General features: G+C 34.3%; 1 protein-coding gene across 1 annotated transcript; it reads right to left on the minus strand.

Moving 5' to 3' along the window:
* Positions 1-213: 213 nt before the first annotated feature.
* LOC144974697 (mannose-1-phosphate guanyltransferase beta-A-like) lies at positions 214-20,032 on the minus strand. The gene is made up of 10 exons (XM_078917844.1): positions 19,904-20,032; positions 18,818-19,043; positions 12,857-12,937; positions 11,826-11,874; positions 10,570-10,712; positions 9,925-10,083; positions 9,188-9,266; positions 8,464-8,591; positions 7,140-7,322; positions 214-6,554 (listed from the first exon to the last, which is right to left on the minus strand). The coding sequence occupies exons 2-10, from the start codon at positions 18,944-18,946 to the stop codon at positions 6,423-6,425; spliced, it is 1,083 nt and encodes a 360-aa protein (XP_078773970.1). The 5' UTR covers positions 18,947-19,043; positions 19,904-20,032; the 3' UTR covers positions 214-6,422.
* Between the last annotated feature and the right edge of the window lie 31 nt (positions 20,033-20,063).

Here is a 20,063-nt window from a genome sequence, read left to right on the forward strand (position 1 = left end):
TAATTTCTCTTAACATCATAGGCCTTGATTTTTTTTTTCCAATCCCCCTATACTTGGCCACTTTTTATATTTCTTTTTCCCAAATAAAAATCACCATAATTTCTCTTAACATCGCAGGAACCCCACCCAGTGGTCCACATTAACTTAACCGTCGGTGGATAACAATAATAATGACATGACGTATGCAAGGAAATAACACAAAACAACAATGAATTTCATCATTGCAGATATGTAGAATAAATATGTTTATTATGAAACCATTGCTGAACAACACCCCCCAATGGCAATGTGAACAAAATGTAATAAGTGCATTAAGCTATCCTTATTTTTGATTTATGTAATCAAGCAATTAAATCAATTTATTTTTTTCGGATGATTATATTTTAGACTTCAGAGAGTCAGTGTCAGTATCTAGAAATGATGACAACATTTTGTGCTGGATAACACATTTGTGCATGAATCCGTTGACTCATCCCTATAACAACAGTGGCACCTCACGACATCGACATCGCCTTCTCCATCCTGGCTCATTGCCAACTAAATGAGGAGCACGGGCTGCAGGCTGCAATAAATACCTCTGATACAAATACCTTTTCCAAGGCTCCGATTATACTGTGTAGTGTGTATGTCTATCATTGCCATTCTAGGTCAAGACCAAAATATTTTCTATACAAGTGTGTAGGTTGAGTATGCTCATCACTGAACCCTAACATTACAATGATTATGAATCATCCACAACATTATGTCGTTTCATTGATACCTTAATTTGATATAGTATTTAATAATATATAAAGAATTACGAATCAGTTCCTTTAAATGTCATTAGAAAACATGTAAAGTAAAAGTCAAATAAAATATAAAAAAGTAAATTATAATAACCCAAGACAAATGAATGAATAATTTGATACAATCTTGGCATTCAAAATCCTAATTTAAAATAAGAATCTTTTTTAAAAAAATCAAGACTTTGTAAATGTTGTATAAAAAATATCTATTCACATTTTGTCTGCATGAGCTTGGGAGTCATTGGGAGCAGAGGCAAGTGACCAACACAGCTTGTATTAGTTTTTAGCTGAAACTTTATGATGACTTTTAAGTACGGTTGGAGTTGGAGACTGACAGCAATTTAGGTATGTCCAATTCTAACCACACAAGCTCTAACTCTAAAGGGCCTTATCTTACTCACTTGTTTTGTTTTTAATGGTCTATTTTTAACGGCGCTTCCCACAAATGTAGGTCATTTCAGCACCAGTAAAAAAAAAAGTTAATGGGACAGTAAAAAAAAGTTCTAGATTTATGATTGAAACAGGGATCACAGTTCTCCACGAAATTCTGAGGTACGGTAGTAAAATTTGCCGAAAATCCGCTCCGCAGTTGTCACTGATGTTACGGTCTGTGAGTCATAAAGCGCGGAAGTTGAATCAAGCAGACCAGCGAGGTACCTCTTGAAAAAAGCAAATTGAGAGAACAGAGGAAGTCACAAGTGCGCTCTTCTTTTGCTGGAGATAGCTAAGGATGGATAGAAATTAATAAACTATTTAGATTCACTTCTGGTTCGTGGGAACGACTGTAAACTGTAAATCTGGTGCTCCGGGTTGTCTTTCATTGTGGATCTAAAATGTTGTTCCAGTCACAAAATACAAATTCTAATTCCTGATCTAAATCTGCCTAGAATCTTCTGTATCTATTTGGTTGACCATTCTAGACTGGATCGATGTGGAAATCTGAGATGAGCTAAGTAAATGCTTTTGTAATTTGTGATTAGATCTGAGACTCTCGTGTGATAAGGTCCTGATCAAATTTTAATTTAAATCTAAACCTAATGTTTGTTTGTTTTTATGGGTTTTACGGCTCTTGAAACACATTAAGGTCATATCAGCGCCAGTAAAAAGGTAATAAAACAAAATGGGAGAGTAAAAAGTTGTAGATTTAAAATTAAAGCACCCAATAAAAGGGAATTGGTTCAAAAAGGAATTGTTGTTTTGTTTCTTGTTCCCTCTTCTTTTTCAACAGCATTTTCTCAATCTCAATAGTAATAGGTAAATTGTTTGTTTGTTTGTTTTTAAGGGTTTTACGGCGCGTGCAACACATTAAGGTCATATCAGCGCCAGTAAAAAGGAAGAAAATGGGATAGTAAAAAGTTCTAGAATTACAATAAAGCATCCAAGAAAAGGGAAGACAAAGGGGAATTGGTTCAAATAAGAAACAGGTGTAGATTCCAAAAGCACTCTATATCAAAGTACTTACTAAAAGTCTCATCCAGACACAAGCACAGGTCCCCGCTAAGAGGAACACACTCAAATGTTTTACAAATCATATATAATATAAAGAAAGCATAATACAGTGCATAACAGAGAGATGATTTACAATGAAAAAAATATCATCTCCCAAAACTAACTATACATTCGACTGTTTCCCTCTCAGCCAGGGGATCTGACCAGGACAAAACCAAGTAATCTCATTCCAAGACAAAGACAGAAAGCATGTTGGAAAACAGATATAAGGGGATAGAAGTCACAGTATGTACCCCCCTGCCCACTATGGGAGGTCAGGAACCCCGCCCAGTAATAGGTAAATCTTGATCTCAGTTATTTTTAAAACTTGCTAATGAAAGGCAAGCTTTTAGAAGTGTATTTTACAGGGAAATTGTATTCTGATTTTCATATTTCTTGCCTACAACAAATTAAAATATGTATCAATAATAAGCCACACACATTCCATATGCACCAATGTAAAAATGAGCTTTCAGTATTTGAAAACGTTATGACACACCACTTGTATTCAACAACTGAATCAGATCAGGGAGGAAATTGAGAATATGAAATCTGAAAACTGTAATCAGTAACTAATAATCATAAAATGATAAATGATATGGATCGTCAGTTGACACGTGGAATTTGTATAAATATTTATACTTTATATAAAGCATTATAAGTTATGGAATTTTTCAGCTGCACTTATTACCAACCAATCAATGCTAAAATTAATGCAACATAAAATCCATCTACTTTTATCACACCTCCGACACCAGAAAAAAAAATGTATCACATAATTATTTAAAAAACCTTAAAGCAAAATTTTGTAATCAACAATTCTTCAAACATACAGGCTTACTGTATTATTTCTAATAATTTTTTTTTTTTTGTTTGTTTGTTGCTTTAGGTCTCTTCCAACACAATTGAGGTTATATGAGAGACCGCTGAAACAAAAAAACAAGCAATCTAACAAAAATAGTACAAATGTAAATCAAAATCATAACCTAAAGATATCATAAGCTAAATTATAAATAACCAAGAACAAACAGGCAGAAGATTTACAGAAAAAAAAAAATATCCCCTGTCAAAAATACAATCACAAACCAAAGAAGCAGGATAGGCTAGTAAAGAGAAGAAGAAACGACATCACTATCGGATCGTACACCCATGCGAACATCATAGGTATATGATTCAAGGGTGATGCTCCCATCCAACCACCCGCTATTTCTAATAAACATTCACTTCCTAACACACACACACGCACACATACAGACACACACACCTTTTCCCTGTGCAATATCTTAATTTTCATTTCATGCTGCCACCTTAAATGTGACGGAGTGGTAGCATGTTTGACGCCAAAATGGTTTTCAGACAGACATTTCATCAGTGCAAACTGGTGCCATGGTTGATGTGCATGCTGTGCAACAATAAGAGACCCATCGTGTTTTGTTTTTTTTCATGTGAGAAATGTATGCAATGTCAATGAGCCTGAAATTGGCAAACACACAAACAACACACTCCTCCTAGCATTTTGACATGTGGACCCTCAAACTTCAATGGGACGGACAATTATGGCTGAATTATCGGATACATTTTAAATCTTGGGTTATCAATTCACATTTCCTCATAACATCCAACACTTTTTTGACTGCTTCGTGTGTGAAAATCAGTCTATAAGAGGCATAACCCCTCCTCTTTCTCTAACAATTCAACACACTTCAAATAATGTTAACAGATTTTAGAATTTCTTGGTGCACTCACTCTATAGACATATTTTCTAGGCCTATGAATGTTAACCGTTATACATAACACTGCAAGTGTAAAAATTTACAACACTCCACCTTAATTCCAGTTGACCGATCAATTTAAGGTTGATTAAAATAAATAAATATATGTAAAATAAATTCCCTTCATTCATCCCCAAGGGGAAATTTGTCTGTCGTGTCTATTCTAAATTCTAAGGGAAGACGAGAATGACCCAGGCATCAGTCACACTGCAATGCCACTCTAAGTGAACCAGGATGAGGCCACGTATTTGTCGTCCCCTGTAAACTGTTTAAAATTTTTAATCAGTTTCATCATATCGCTTTATATAATCACAACATTGAGAAGGCCAGCCCCATGTTCAGCTCTTGAATAGGTCTAAAACAAAGGGGCTGAATAAATAAAGATAGGTCAGTAGATGTGGCAAACAAAATGTGGTTGAGCATTTATCGTTTTTCCCAGTAATCATTTTCTGAAGTCATTTGGGTACACCAAAATAATGTAATAATGAAATGTCCAGCTGAATCATTCAGTGTATTTGTCACTGAAAAGGGGAACAGGGAGTAGAATTATAAACATTGAAAATACTGAAAAAACAATACTTTTATAATCGATATTACATAATAGCAAATTATTCAATACTGAGCCATCCACACAACACCTACTACAATTGTATATCATTGCACAATAACACTGTGCTGCATCTACTCAGTAAATCTTATCATTTGAAAAACAATCTGCCTCCTATTAGATGTGCCAGATGTATGGAAATAAATATAGATGAGTGAGAGAGAGAGAGAGAGAGAGGGAGGGAGAGAGAGAAAAGATTTGTTCCTCAAGTTCCAACAGATTCAAAGAATAAGTGCAGCACTGTATTAATAAATTGAAATATATTATTTGGAAATTTAAAGCTGTATATACAAAAATACCAAATTATGAACTGTGTGAGTCATCACTGGATCTGGCAGTGAGGATAAGTCCTTGGTACGGCACAATAAAATTGATAAATAATAACCAACTGTACAAAAAAAAAAACACATCCCATCCCCTGAGACCACTGCTACTTGCAGTACTTTGATGTTCCCTGGAAATATCACAAAAATAGGACACTTAGTATTTTTTGTTTCAAGAAAACACATTATTTTTTTTATATGACTAAATAATAATCTATAGTCACATGCACGCCATTTAAAGACATACTTTATCTTAATTGTAAGGCAGATAATTTGAAAACTACTTAATTTCATTCCAATCATAATTTATCCCATGATTAAACTGGTCACAACTGAAGACTTTACGGCTTTTCACTTTACCATTTTTAAAAGACAGCAGCAACAGTGACGAATCTCAGGCTTTAAAAAAACCCAGTAAGAAATGATGTGAATTGTTCTATAAATAGGATGATGGTTTTATCCAAATTTGGAAGACGTGAAAACCAATAATATCTCATTTGTTTAACGTATATATAATATAATAACATATCAGAACTTGATGGAGGCTGCCCCACTGCAATGAAATGAAATTGAAATGACAGAAAAGTATATTCTGATTTTGGCGAAATGTATCCCTTTGAACAAAACTATTTATACAGGTTCAAATATTAAACACCTCAAAGTCATAGAGTTAGTTGCTTTGACTGACATCTACGTGGAATTAATTTTAAAACTATTGATGCTATGTGTTTAGGTAAAATACAACATCTGACAGCCAAATACAACATACCAATAAACAAAACTATGTGTGGCCTTAGACGTTTATTGGCTGATTGATATAATTTAGTGAGAACCAATCATTAAAAACAAAGAGCTGAATAACGTCAATTTCATTCCTTCTATATGCTAAATATGAAGATTGTTTTCATGGATAATACTTAGACAGCGCCTCCACCCCATACCCAAAATACATTCTTATATCCCAATTTCTAACGCATTGTATTTTGAAATGCTTAGAAAAACCATACCAAAAATAATGAAAAGAAAAATACCCAGGAGAGATATTTGAAAAATGCAATCTTAACACACTTTTCAAATATAGTATTCGATGCAGCTTTAACAAAAAATATAATCTCTTACATTTAAAACTCGTCATCTCAACAACAGTAAGTAGTTTCCACATAACAAGGCAAAAATCCAAACTGTCACCAGAGCATGACCCCATGTTATATTGGACTCTTTGACTTGTAGAACTATCATAAATCAAGACAGAAAAGTTGTATGATTTACCCCGCAAGCAAAGGATAGTCAACCACTGTCACTGACAACCTTCTTGTAAACATTTCAACTATACAAGCATATTCATAAAAATACACATTCACTCACGCACATACGTGCACACACACATAAACACATGCACACTCACACACAGACACACAGATGAAAAAGCATCCATCCCATATCCCATTCACATGATGATCTGTGGATCTGGAACGGAGGCCCCTATAGATTTGTGAGGCAAGATGCGGCCACCGTTAATGTAGAGCTCATCCTTGACGATAACATCTTCCCCTAATACAGACACGTTTTCCATTCTTACCTATATTGGGAAAATAAAAAAATGACATGAAGGTATAGCAAGATATAGGATTTTACATGTTCTAGGAAAATCAATTCAGATGGAAAGAAACATAAAATGCAGGGTTGTGTTGTTGACATTCGAAACCTTTTTTAATGTTTCCATACGCTTAACACACTCAAATATTCACACACTCACACACACATTCACACACTCACACACACATTGACACACATACTCACACACACATTGACACACATACTCACACACATTCACACACACTCACACACATTCACTCACTCACACACACATTCACTCACTCACACACACATTCATACACACACTCACACACACAAACGCACATATAGTGTCATTAATTAGAATAAAGAAATTTGTTAGGATTGCAGAAATCAAGGATTTTAAAAACGAACTTTAAGCCATATATTTTCAACTTACCCAGTTCCCCACAACACATTTCCACCCAATGATACAGGACTCCAACTTACCCAGTTCCCCACAACACATTTCCACCCAATGATACAGGACTCCAACTTACCCAGTTCCCCACAACACATTTCCACCCAATGATACAGGACTCCAACTTACCCAGTTCCCCACAACACATTTCCACCCAATGATACAAGACTCCAGCCAAGAATGAGATTTAATATGGGCCTCCTTCAGCACTGTGCAGCGTTTGATACAAACTCCATCTTCTATCTCGACATTGGGACCGATGGTCACATTGGGTCCAATACGACAGTTCTTGCCAATCTTGGCACTTGGATCCTGTGGTCAGATAAAATATGACATTTTAACCAGCGTTCTTTGGAAGCTTCGTGACTAATTCAGTTCAGTAAGGTATTTTTCATCTTATGGTTAGTGTGTTATGTTATTGTCAGCAAATTGTTAGCATCTCCTTTATTGTCAGCAAATTGTTAGCATCTCCTAAAACTAAACTTAAGTATTTTGGTGATATAGTCTCTTATGGAATTCGGACCCACGATTTGGAATGATCTCCCTCAATCTGTGAGATTCTCGAGCTCAATAGGCATTTTCAAAAAAGCCCTGAAAACACATCTTTTCAGGAAATATTTACTTAATTGAATTTTAAATGTATTGTGACATTTATATTGATGATGTATTGATGCCCTTTTATGCTCTTAATTGTTTTGATACCTTTTTGGTTTGTTTTTTTTAAAGCGCTTTGAGGTTTCGACGAAAGGCGCTATATAAATATGCTTATTATTATTATTATTATTATACTTGCTTCCTGAGGATAAGGGCCAGTTCCTGGTCCCAGCAATCTCTGAGGATAAGGGCCAGTTCCTAGTCCCAGCAATCTCTGAGGATAAGGGCCAGTTCCTGGTCCCAGCAATCTCTTTACCCAGCAGTGAATGGAAAGCTGAGTTTCTTTAAATGTGGCCAAAGTTTAGGACACATGGAAAGGACACATATAGCCATGGACCCAGGATATTGTCCAACTAGACAATCCTCAACATATGTTCAGACATGGGACTTATCTTAATTTACTTTATCTTTCATGTAAACAAAAAAAAAAAACCACACATTTGATTCGGTGATACATCAAACCTTTTTTTTATAGATCTCCCATAACACTTTGCAGTGTGTATGGGTAGCTATGATTTAGTGTCAGCATCCCATAGAATATTAGCAAGCAATTTTTACTGTCCATTTCATGCTACTGAAAAAGGAAGCACTTTTATTTTGGGAAACCCAAGGCTACGAAAGACGAACACGAGCACACTCCCTTCCCCTGCTAATCATACTCATCATATTATTACTGATATCCTCATGTTGTAAAAGTGTTCACAATGAGAACATTTCCTACAATTCCTTCCACTGCTAATCATACTCATCATCCAATATTACTGATATCCTCGTGTTGTAAAAGTGAATTTGGACTCACAATGAGAACATTTCCTACAATTCCTTCCCCCTGGTGAAGACACTCTGGTTGTTTGTGTTTCAGTGACGTCAGATACATACACATGCCAGTCAAAAAATCTTTGGGTTGTCCTACATCCATCCAGAACCCTGGATGAAAAAGATAGTAAAGATGAGGAGGTGACAAATAAGATGGGAAGGTAAATGGATTATTTTAAGAGACTATTTTATGTCAATACCACTCGTACAAATAGCAGCATGGCAAGCGTTTGGGCTTTTTGTATAAATAATGTGCCATTATAAACTATAACATTAAGTCACTTGAAGTTGTGGGCTGAAAATTATCAAAATCAAATGAATAACAACTTTTCAAACGAACAAAATTTGTAACAATGAATTTCTCTGGTTCAATTCCGGATTCAAACAACCAGAACAAAATTTGAAGTGTCCATTTAAATTGTTTGCTTGTTAGCTGACACCCCCTGAGTTGTTCCTTGTTATGTAGTCTATGGAGTTTGTTCTTTATGAAGCGATTGTATTCCTCTTTTCAATGTCTTTATAAAACTCAACAGTCCTCATAGTTCAAATTTTAAACATTTTGCATTAAACAGGTAATTTGATTCATCGTCTATGAGCTGATCTAAGATTTTCCCAATTTTTTGTTTATTTTTTTGGACAATAACTATGCTTTTTCTTTTTAAAATAACTAGTTTTGTTTATTTTTTTACAGCAATCAAGTATCTGACCTTGCAATTCCATGGCAAATAACTCTCCATCCTTGGCCATAAATGGAAAAACCTCCTTTTCTATCGACGTTGGCTGGAGCTGTCGTTTGGAATCAAAAGGAAAAGGTCACAATGACATGACTGATTTTGGTCTTTAAGGTGATGCAAGCAAAAGACATTTTAAGAAAATTTTGGGCCTAAAATCTACTGAAGCCATCAATAAAAACAACGATAAAGTATGAAAAACAAAAACAGAAATAAGATGTATAAAATTCAGGCAGAAGAGAGTTCGGATTTATAGCTTCTTGTCAGGCGATGTAGGATTGGACACATCCACTTAAGGAACCATCAAATGTATTCGGGTAGGCTTTAAATTCTAAATTGGAACTTGATGGCAAAGAAAGGTTGGGAGATGACAGACATGGAGACGATTGGTGGACAGAGAGGTGGGCGTGAAAGGTTTCATTAATTGAGGAATTCCATCCAGAACTGAGCTGACTAGAAGAATCTTGTTGCAGCTCTATGCCATTGAGACAAGTAAGTAAGAAAGTCAAGTCACGATGAATAGTGCAGAATAATAATTCATTGTATTAAAATACTTTCAAAAGAACAACATTCACAGATTGAACATTTTAAAAATAAGATTTAGGAGATAAAAGATAACAAAGTCCTTGTTTCACATTTCTTGTGATGTCCACAAATAGTTGAGCACTTAACACAGTCGTCTTTAAACCCATACTTAAAAAAAGTATTCCTACCTCAATTCTATCCAAAACGGATGTTGAGAAGATGTACATGCCAGCATTGATCTTATTGGAGACGTATTCTTGAGGTTTTTCTACAAACTTTTGTATACATCCGTTTTCCACATCATAAACTACAACACCATATTTGGAAGGTTCCTCTACTTTGGTTACCTGAATGGATAAAATGAATTTCGATTTTAAATAAAATAACCTTGAAATGCCACTTAGTACTGAGTAAGTTTGACTAAGCCATGTCAATAATTTAACTTCCACAAATCATTTATAAAAAGAAGGTTATTGACAACATTAACCAAACCCCAATGGCTTGTGTCAACACCTTAGGATTTTCTACACCCCGTTGTGTAAACGAAAACTCAGTCTAACCAGATAGCAATTGACTCAATTGCATTTAAAATGCAATAAACGGTTAATGTTTCCTTGATTTTAGCAGAGAGGAAATAAACTTTTAAAAACACATCAAAATTAAAACCCCAGCAAAATGATCATATCACTGCAAAGGTTATGAAACAACTGAACTTGAAGAAGAATAACCGAGAGCTATGTGTAGAGTTTCCTCCAGTAAAGACTGCAATTGTGTGACTAAAACTGCCAAAGTACGACCACTACCAAAGTATGACAACTACAGAATCAACTCACAACAATGGTTCCCTCCTTGCCATGATTCTTGTGGAAAGCCAGCATGTCTTTGAATGGAAAATCACAGATAATGTCGCTATTCAACACGAAAAAGGGATCTTTGTCTTGGGTTAGAATTTCTCTGGCTAGGGCGAGAGGTCCAGCTTGAGGGAGTGAAAAGGAATATCAAAGTAAATCAAAATTATCTTTAACAGCAACAACTCTAAAGATTACTGATTACAGATTATATCTCCAATGAGAAAAAATATACTGTGTTCTGTGGAATCTTCAAAATTGAAGATAAAGACTTCACTTAAAAGGAGAGAAGATTCCAGTCTTTTCAATTATTGTTTTAAGGAAATAACCTTGACAGTTAAGGTACCGCTATTTTATTCAGATTGCATTTATTGCTTTTACGTTAAAAATTTCTCAAATTTTAGTTCAAAATGGAGTTATTTGAAGAAGCAGTAATTTTACTCACTGAGTAATTGTGAATTGATAAAATAAAATAACAAGGAAATATTAACATCATTCAAAACTTAAAAGGATTTGGTATGTTTGACATAATTTTGTAATAATGTCAATCAGTTATTAAGTTTGTAATCCTTTACTTTCTTATCGAACATGCTGTACATTTTGATATTTAAAAATGATCAATTTTTTAAGTATTTTAAATACATGTGCACCATTGCAGGATTACAAAGTCAAATTTAAATGTTTTTATAAAGCAAATCACATGTAAGGAATTGATTTTTGTAAAAATACACTCGTATAATTAATTCTCAAATCTGGTTGCAATGATCTCAAGAAATAGGCAGGCCATTGAATACCTAGACACTTGAAAAGGGTTCAACTGAAAATATAACAACCCTACCCCCCTCCCTGTATAACAAAATAAATTTAATTATAATAGTTTGAATTTAATAAAATTCAAGAAATGTTAAATACTTCATTATCTACTCCTTACAAAATGGGAAAAAAGTTACTATTCAAAAAAATATTCATCTTAAGGACTGATGATATCATTTGGAAATTTCAAGTCAAATCACAAATATTTCTCCAAAAACAATTACGTCTCTCCTTGTATTGCTTTATCAGGAAAATTTATTTCAGAGATCAAAGTTAAAGTTTGAGTGGAAACACTTTATCCGTAACAGTTGTTGCAAATTAATTCATAAAAACGTAGTTCCCAAATTTTTCATGAAAAGTAAGTTTTACAGAAAAACCTTTTGAGACGGATGTTTGTCATAAAGTAAAATGAACCGACAAAGACTAACCTGTTCCAAGTGGCTCGTGTTCAAGAGAGATGGAAATCTTAACTCCCAGCTGGAAATAAAAATGGAGAAGGAATAAAAGAATTGTCAATTACTGATGACAATAATATATTTTTTTTTTCTCTTTCGTATCCATTAAGATTCTCAATTATTATGATTCACTAATCTGAAAGTTTATATTATTTTGTTTACTAAATTAATTAAAAATTAAAAACTTATGACCTTTTAGCTATTATCATGATATTCTATATATTTGTTTCTATATTTTATATCTAATATTCAATGATACGGTGTACGTCGTGTACGTGTCAGAATAAAAGATGAAATAGTGTAGATATCAGTCATTTATGATAATTTTTCTTTGGTCACATTCACAAAGGGAGATAACTTTAAGACATTTACCCCAGATGTTATACAAATATTCGATAGAACTCATTTATCCAACGTCCTGTCAGGACGTGGAATGCACTCGATTTGAATACCAAAAAATGCTGAGACAATAAATGCTCTCTAAAATTCAGTTGATAGAGAACTCCATGCCTTGAAGTACGTACATACGTATATACGATGAATGAGATTAGTTTTTCAGAAATATACTTATGATCTACAAGTCTGTGGTGAAAAATTATTTATAATGCACCCACTTGACCTTTTGTTTGTATACACGATTTTGTGTATTTATAATGTCCATGCATCAGATTGATCTTTTCTTTTGTTTGTTTAATCTCTTACATATCATATATATATATTTATATATTTGCAAAAACAACAGGCTATTTATAGGTCTTCTGACCCATGTAACTCTTAATGATTATTATATGATATGATACGATATGATATGATATGATATGATATGATACAATATGATATGATATTGATATGGTATGATATAATATGATATGATATGATATGATATAATATGATATTATATGATATGATATATAATATGATATGATATGATATGATATGATATGATATGATTGTAGAAACCATTTAGAATCCTATACTCAAAAGGAATGACAAGCCAATATCACCTTTTCCTGTACACTTTCCATTTCCTTTTCCATCTGTTCAGCTCTGTAACTGACGGCCAGGACGATATGGGTCACACCTGCCTGGAATTATAATGACAAAGGGGATTTGAGTCGCACTCGTAGGAAATAAACATTTAAACAATGTCCAATATACATCAAACACAAGTTCTGCCTCAGTTCTAAAAGATAAAAAAGGTTCACCATTTGTTTTTGTTTGTTTGTTTGTTATCTCTTTTTTCTGATCCACATAAGACGAATGACTCAGATTGAGCATAAATGAAAACATATTGAGACGTTTTAAAAATCACAACAACATGAGTGTTTTTGTCTGACATTGTAGGTTCAAGTTGTGTTTTAAAAACTTCTTTATTGTTCAATGACTTGCTTTGAGCTTGTAAATTGTTCAATTAATATAACTTATTAGTAAAACAAAAGAGTAAAGATAACTACCAACGTAAGATAATGAAATACTTAAACTTTAACATCTGAATATCCAATTTGTATCATATTTTGACTTCATTTGGTATTGATTTATTGGTAACTTTTATACGGTGAGAAAATACTTTGTATCAGGTTGTGGTTTTGATTCTAAAATTATTTTTTTAAACAACAACAAATAAACAAATGTATATAGAGCAATATTCACTAAACATGCTCAAAGCACAATGCAAGGGGTCCCAAGACAGCAGCAACATTTAATATGTAGGATAAGACATGACACCTATGAGGCGACATTTCAATTTTCCCCCCGTCAGAGTCTGAGACAGAGATGTTACTGGCCATGTCCTCATTTTACACCTGAGTAAGGTCTTTTCCAAGGACTCAACCATTCCAGCTTGGGAGTGGGACAAGAAACCTACACCGTCCAGTCAGAAGGCGAGTGTCATACAACAAAACCACATAGCCATATTTCCTGATATGGTATCCATCCTTACTTTTTATATGAACATGAATTTTAAAAAAATAATGAATGAATGGTGATTTGTGACTAGAAGGCGACTGAGAAAAGAAATGAAATTTATTGGAAATGCTGTTTGCAAACCTCAAAAACAGAAAATTGGGTTATAAGTTAAAGCACAAGGTTTAGAAAATAGAAAATGAGTATAAATCCCATCAAAGTGAATAAATGGCGCAGAGGGCTTTTGGGTGAAAAAAAAAGGCATGTTACTAAATTTTTTCTATGAATTTATTGTATTAGTTTTTGTTCAATCCCTATCAACCATACAGACTCTATAAATGACATTCCTGGCAATTGGTTCAATTTCTTATCTATTGTCTTTCTTAATTAAAGAGAGAGAGAGAGAGAAAAATGCCCAGAAAAAACATAAGCACATTAATCATGTGAGTCTTGGCTATATATCAACTAATGAATGTGGGGTAGATATATATAGTAAATTATACAAAAACAAATAAAGATTTGATTTTTTTCCCACTGAAATCAAATTTAGAAATAAATAAATAAATAAATAAATAAATAAACAAATAAATAAATAATAAATATATTAATTAATTACTATTTTACTATTGACTAATTTACATTTTTTAACAATAAACTAGACAACATATGCCATCTTCTCAATTCTCCATTCATGATATTATATTACATCCCTGTACATCGATTGCATCAATAAAACCACTGGATATCAAACAGCTGTTTGTGTATGCGTGTGAGTACCAAAACTCTCATCTTCACTCCCATCACCTACACACAGTCATCCTCTGCCCTCAGCACACAGACACACGTATAAGTACCCCCCACCCCCACACACCATAAACACACACACATATATATATATATATACACACACACACACACACACACGCCAACACAGCAATCCACAGACTAAAAACCCCACCCCTCCCCTCATTGTAGCACACAGCTTCCCTCTATCTACATCCTTGTTGTGTCTGTTTTTCAATAGCTATATAATGACAGAACTCTTTATTTCAACCCATGTCCATTCTAAATGATGCGTGACAAAGCCCCTTGGACACACTGATTCAAATTTCAAAGAGGGCATCATTCATTATAAAGTTCACCTGGGAAACTACAATCCAAGCCAGTATTGGGAACACCGCTTAATCGGGACGATTCAAGGAACAGAATTTTTAAAATATAAAAAGTCATACCCTTTCCAATTCCCAGCCACTTAATAGGGACCATCCCCATAAGGGAACTCTTTCATTGTATTCACTCATTTAAAACGATGGTTCATGAAATGCAAATTAGTCTAATGGGATGGTCAACTGGGTGTGTGATCTTATACCGTTCATCACAGAGGTGTGAATAATAGATTTTTCCTGTATATCCTAGTAGTGTCTATCGTGACAGGGTCGAACCGTCCGTCCTAGTCATCACAGGGATGAGAACAATAGAAGTTACCAGTATCCCTTGTCAGTGTTATCAACTGACACCATCACGTTCATGGGTCAAGGGTCAAATGACCATGGTGCGATGGGTAATGAGCATAGCAAACTAGAGACTATTAAAAAGGCTATGGTAATCAGTGATTTCTTTGTTTGGTCGAGGCTGTCACCACCAAATGGTTTGTTTCTTCAATGAGACAAATGGGTAGACAATGCATTCTTAATCCATTGCTTACTTATGTAAAGGTCATGAGTGGTAAATTCGTTAATTGTTTTGTGCAGTAAGATTTGTCTCTCATTGTTTAAAGTAGATTAAGGTGTTGTTTGTTTTACATTAAGATGTGAAATGTTACTTAATTTCGTGGCCGTCACTTAATTGGGACGATTTGTCAGGAACCGAGCTGTCCCAATAAACCACTTGGCCTGTACTAAGTGACAACAGTCACAAACACAAGTCTCTGGCATTTGAAAATAAGACTAGTGTCCAGTGTCCAATGGCATTGAGGGGGTGTCAGGTCAGCAGCAACATTGGTACGATGATTATAAGCAAAGGGACTGGTTTCCATAATGGGGTTGAATCTACATTATTTTCTGACACAACTGTGCAGTGCTTGGGAAGCTGGGTCTATTAGATCTGGTTAAATGTTTTTTATGACATATAAGTATCCTATCAAATGGATAACAAGTAATTACTATTGCCTATTTAATTCTTCAAAAAAGTAAAACCAAAATTCCGGTTCCATGGACTCAATGGCCTCCAAGGACTAGACTAGTATTGAAGTTAAAACCAACAGATTATAAGCCAAAGCAGAGTGGTTCTCTGCAGGCAGTATTCCCTACAAACTGTCCTTCTGGGCTTCATAAACGCTTTCACTTAAAAGATGTTGCAACATGATTCATAATAATAATAAGAGAGATAGAGAGAGAGAGACAGAGAGAGAGAGAGAGAGAGAGAGAGAGAGAGAGAGAGAGAGAGAGAGAGAGAGAGAGAGAGAGAGAGAAAGAGAGAGAGAGAGAGTGAGAGAAGACTAGCATTTTAGATGAATTCATCAAGATAACTAGGTGCTAAACTTTATGTGACTTTTATGTAAATGAAAGAAACCAATAAAGTAACCCATTCCTGGCATAAAATGTAACACTGCGCCATGAATAAAAAAGCTTCAAAAATGAAAAAAATACCAAACACGGAACGTTTTGGGCTCAAAACCCTTCTTCAGCCAACAACAAAAAACAATAAAGACATAAATATATTACTTAATAATCAGAAAGACGACAAGAGAAATATTGGCACGTCCTTCCTGTAACTAATAGGACAAAAAGGAAGCATTTGCTTGATTATAGGGTGGAATATTAGACTATGCATACAATTTGGTGTGTGGAATAGAGTGGAATATTAGACTATACATACAATTTGGTGTGTGGAATAGAGTGGAATATTAGACTATACATACAATTTGGTGTGTGGAATAGAGTGGAATATTAGACTATGTATACAATTTGGTGTGTGGAATAGAGTGGAATATTAGACTATACATACAATTTGGTGTGTGGAATAGAGTGGAATATTAGACTATACATACAATTTGGTGTGTGGAATAGAGTGGAATATTAGACTATGTATACAATTTGGTGTGTGGAATAGAGTGGAATATTAGACTATACATACAATTTGGTGTGTGGAATAGAGTGGAATATTAGACTATGCATATAATTTGGTGTGTGGAATAGAGTGGAATATTAGACTATGCATATAATTTGGTGTGTGGAAAAAATAAATTATGATGAGTAGAATAAAATTAGGTGTCAAATATATCCGTTGAAATAACTGCCATAAAGTGGTGAAAATAATAACTCAGAAGTATGAAGAAATGAACAGTGATCACTAAATTCACATGGATTCACATGGATAACTGCTCATTCTTCAAAATTCACATGGATAACTGCTCATTCTTCGTACTTTTGGGTTATTATTTTCATCGCTTTATTGGATTTATGTCAACGGATACATTTGATACCTATTTTTATTTTACTCGATATAATTTTTTAAATTTCTTCTAATTTACTTCTGGAACACAAAGAAATTAACAAGTAAATAAATGCCTACTAGCTATGCCAGCCTGGTGTAATTCAATAGATCAAAACCAAATAAAGTCAAACAAAATACAAGCCAGGAAATCACGCTAACAAACTTCCAACATTCCCTCGTCTAATTTTAGTCATTGGAATTTTTTTTTCTCTCCCAATTATATTCCATTATAGAACAACCTACCTGGCATCAAATTATATACAGTGGAACCTCCCGATAACGACATGCCACGGGACCGAGTTTTTATGTCGTTATCCGGAGGTGTCGTTATTTAGAGGTTTCCAAGATGGCGGACAAAGTGGGCGTGGTAAGGCCCGCGGGACCAGGTTTTATTAACATTGACAAAACAAACAAAACATTGTAGTGTATTCCTCTTAGAGGGTTCTTGTGCGTGTGTCTGGATGAGAGTTTTAGGTGATCTGAACTGAGTACACTGATAGTGTGCTCCTGGAATCTACATCTGTTCCCTATTTAAACCATTCCCCTTTGTCTTACTTTTTCTTATGTCATTTCAATTGTAAATATAGAATGTTTTTTACTATCCACTTTTCTTCCTTTTTACTGGCGCTGATATGACATAGATGTGTCACAGGCGCTGTAAAACCCTTTAAAACAAACAAAATTCCTCCTCCTCCTCCCACAAAAACACTACTACTACTACTGCTACTACTACTACTACTACTACTACTACTACTACTACTATACTACTACTACTACTACTACTATTATTATTATTATAATTATTATTACTACTACTTCTACTACTACTACGACTACTACTACTACTACTACTACTACTACTTCTATCACCACATATTATCACATTTTCCAAGATTTTGTGTTTACTTGCTTACACTTACATTTATACCTTGGTTTTTATTAATGCAAATCAGCCAAGATTCGTCAAAAAAAGTTCTCATTGGTTCAAGCAGGAATCGTTTTTATAAATTTTTGAGTACTCATACTCGGTATTTTTAGTATCAGATATCTACGAAAACTGCCGAAAATCGCCAAAATGATGTCGTTATTCGGAGGTTTTATCAAAAAGTGCGTCGCTATTTGGAGGTTATTTTTACTGATCTTAAATAGAAAAAAAATCGGGACCACGGGTCAATGTCGTTATCAGGAGGTTGTCGTTATTCGGAGGTGTCGTAATCGGGAGGTTCCACTGTATTTTAAAATGCATAACTACAGACTTTTACAATCAATTTCCATACTTCTATTTTCTTTTTCTTTAATATGCACGTCCATAGTAATACTCAGTCTGACCTGGTTTATCAATTTACATGAAAAAAAAGAAGAATTAAGAGTGTGCAGATGAGACAATCTTACACAAGATGACTTATTTCCGTTGAATCTTTTGCATGCTGATAGGTAAAATAAAAATGTCATTCAAAAATGTTTACACTTTGACTTAATTGATCTACTAAGTTTGAAAGAAAACAAGTGGGAGATGGGGGGAGGGGAGGAGTTAAGTCTGCAAATATATTGTATGAACATCCACAAACCTCCACAAGTGCTTCTAACTGATGTAATAGCATTGGTTTGTTTCCAAATTCTACCAATGGTTTTGGGATACTCAGGGTCAAAGGTCTCAGACGAGTACCATAACCTCCAACAAGAATCAGGGCCTTCATTTTTGTGTTGATTTGATGTTTCTAGAGCCAAGTTCAATCTTAAGATAAATATTTCGTATCTGTTATTTTTTTAAAATGCTGATGGAGATGACAGTATCTGGGAAAGAGAGAGAGAAAAAAAAATCAAAATGAGTGACAAAAATATATTTTTAAAAAAATGAAAAATGGGAAGAATGAAAATAAAATCATGATGTTAGTCTCCTTTTCATTTAAGAAAAAAAGGCTGATTAGATCCCGTTTTTCGTTGTACTTATTATGGCCAATTCATTGAAAGATCTTTGAAATTCACATAGCTCTCCTACCCGGTGCTGGTCGTTTTGAATAGTTCTGTTAAAACTTGAAGCTGGGAAATGATAGATGCTAGAAAGATCTTAAAATATGATGATAGTTGCTTTTTTATGTGGTCAGAGTCAGATAGAGAAAACAAATATTTTTTAACGAACAAAAGTTCTGAATAATCAAAATGGTTCTTAGAAAGTTGAAAGATGCTAGTTTTTTTAAAACAGAGGGAGGTTTCAAAAACAAATAGTTCTCTTTAACGTGAATGCATGCTCAAGGCGAATACACATTTCAATGACTTGGCACGCAGAAGGCGCGCCTCTCTAGTCAGCTTCCGTCTCAGTCTCAATTTTATTTTAGTTTTTAGGCCAAATGAAGACGCCGTGATGATATGAAACAGGGAATTTTTGGCCGACAAAATCTCTTTAAATTGAATAAATGCCATACACAAGTTGACATAATGGACCCTTACGAGAAAGAGCTGCACCGAGGGCCGAGGTAAAGAATCTAAGACATCTTCATTCTATACTAAGACTAAGACTAAAGAGCAGCAGACAACCCACCGACCGAATCCTGTCCGGTGTTTGTGTGTGGTCCTAAAGTCTATCCGCCACTGGAGTATAAAGATTCATACAACTATAAATGATGTTTAACCATGAGTGTTTCAATATTACTTACTTGGATCGCAATGATTTACGTCTTTTATTAAAGTTAATGAACAACGCCCGGCGATGATGAAATTCTTGTATCTAAGAACAATAACAGTGAGTTGAAAAGTATCTGCCACGAAACGCGACCTTTCGTAATAATAATTTCCGGGTCACATTTTTATAGTAAG

The sequence above is a fragment of the Berghia stephanieae genome, chromosome 6, assembly GCF_034508935.2.
Source record: "Berghia stephanieae isolate SIO BIC M18660-M18661 chromosome 6, UCSD_Bste_1.3, whole genome shotgun sequence".
NCBI lineage: Eukaryota > Metazoa > Mollusca > Gastropoda > Nudibranchia > Aeolidiidae > Berghia > Berghia stephanieae.

What these genes read in the sequence shown, in the direction of transcription:
- LOC144974697 (XM_078917844.1), bottom strand. Translation starts at nt 18,946, where the DNA reads ATGAAGGCCCTGATTCTTGTTGGAGGTTATGGTACTCGTCTGAGACCT. An exon ending in CCGTTTTGGATAGAATTGAG is followed by an intron (nt 9,267 to 9,924) that starts GTAGGAATACTT and finishes TCCAAACGACAG; the next exon opens with CTCCAGCCAACGTCGATAGA. An exon ending in TTGTAGGAAATGTTCTCATT is followed by an intron (nt 7,323 to 8,463) that starts GTGAGTCCAAAT and finishes ATCTGACCACAG; the next exon opens with GATCCAAGTGCCAAGATTGG.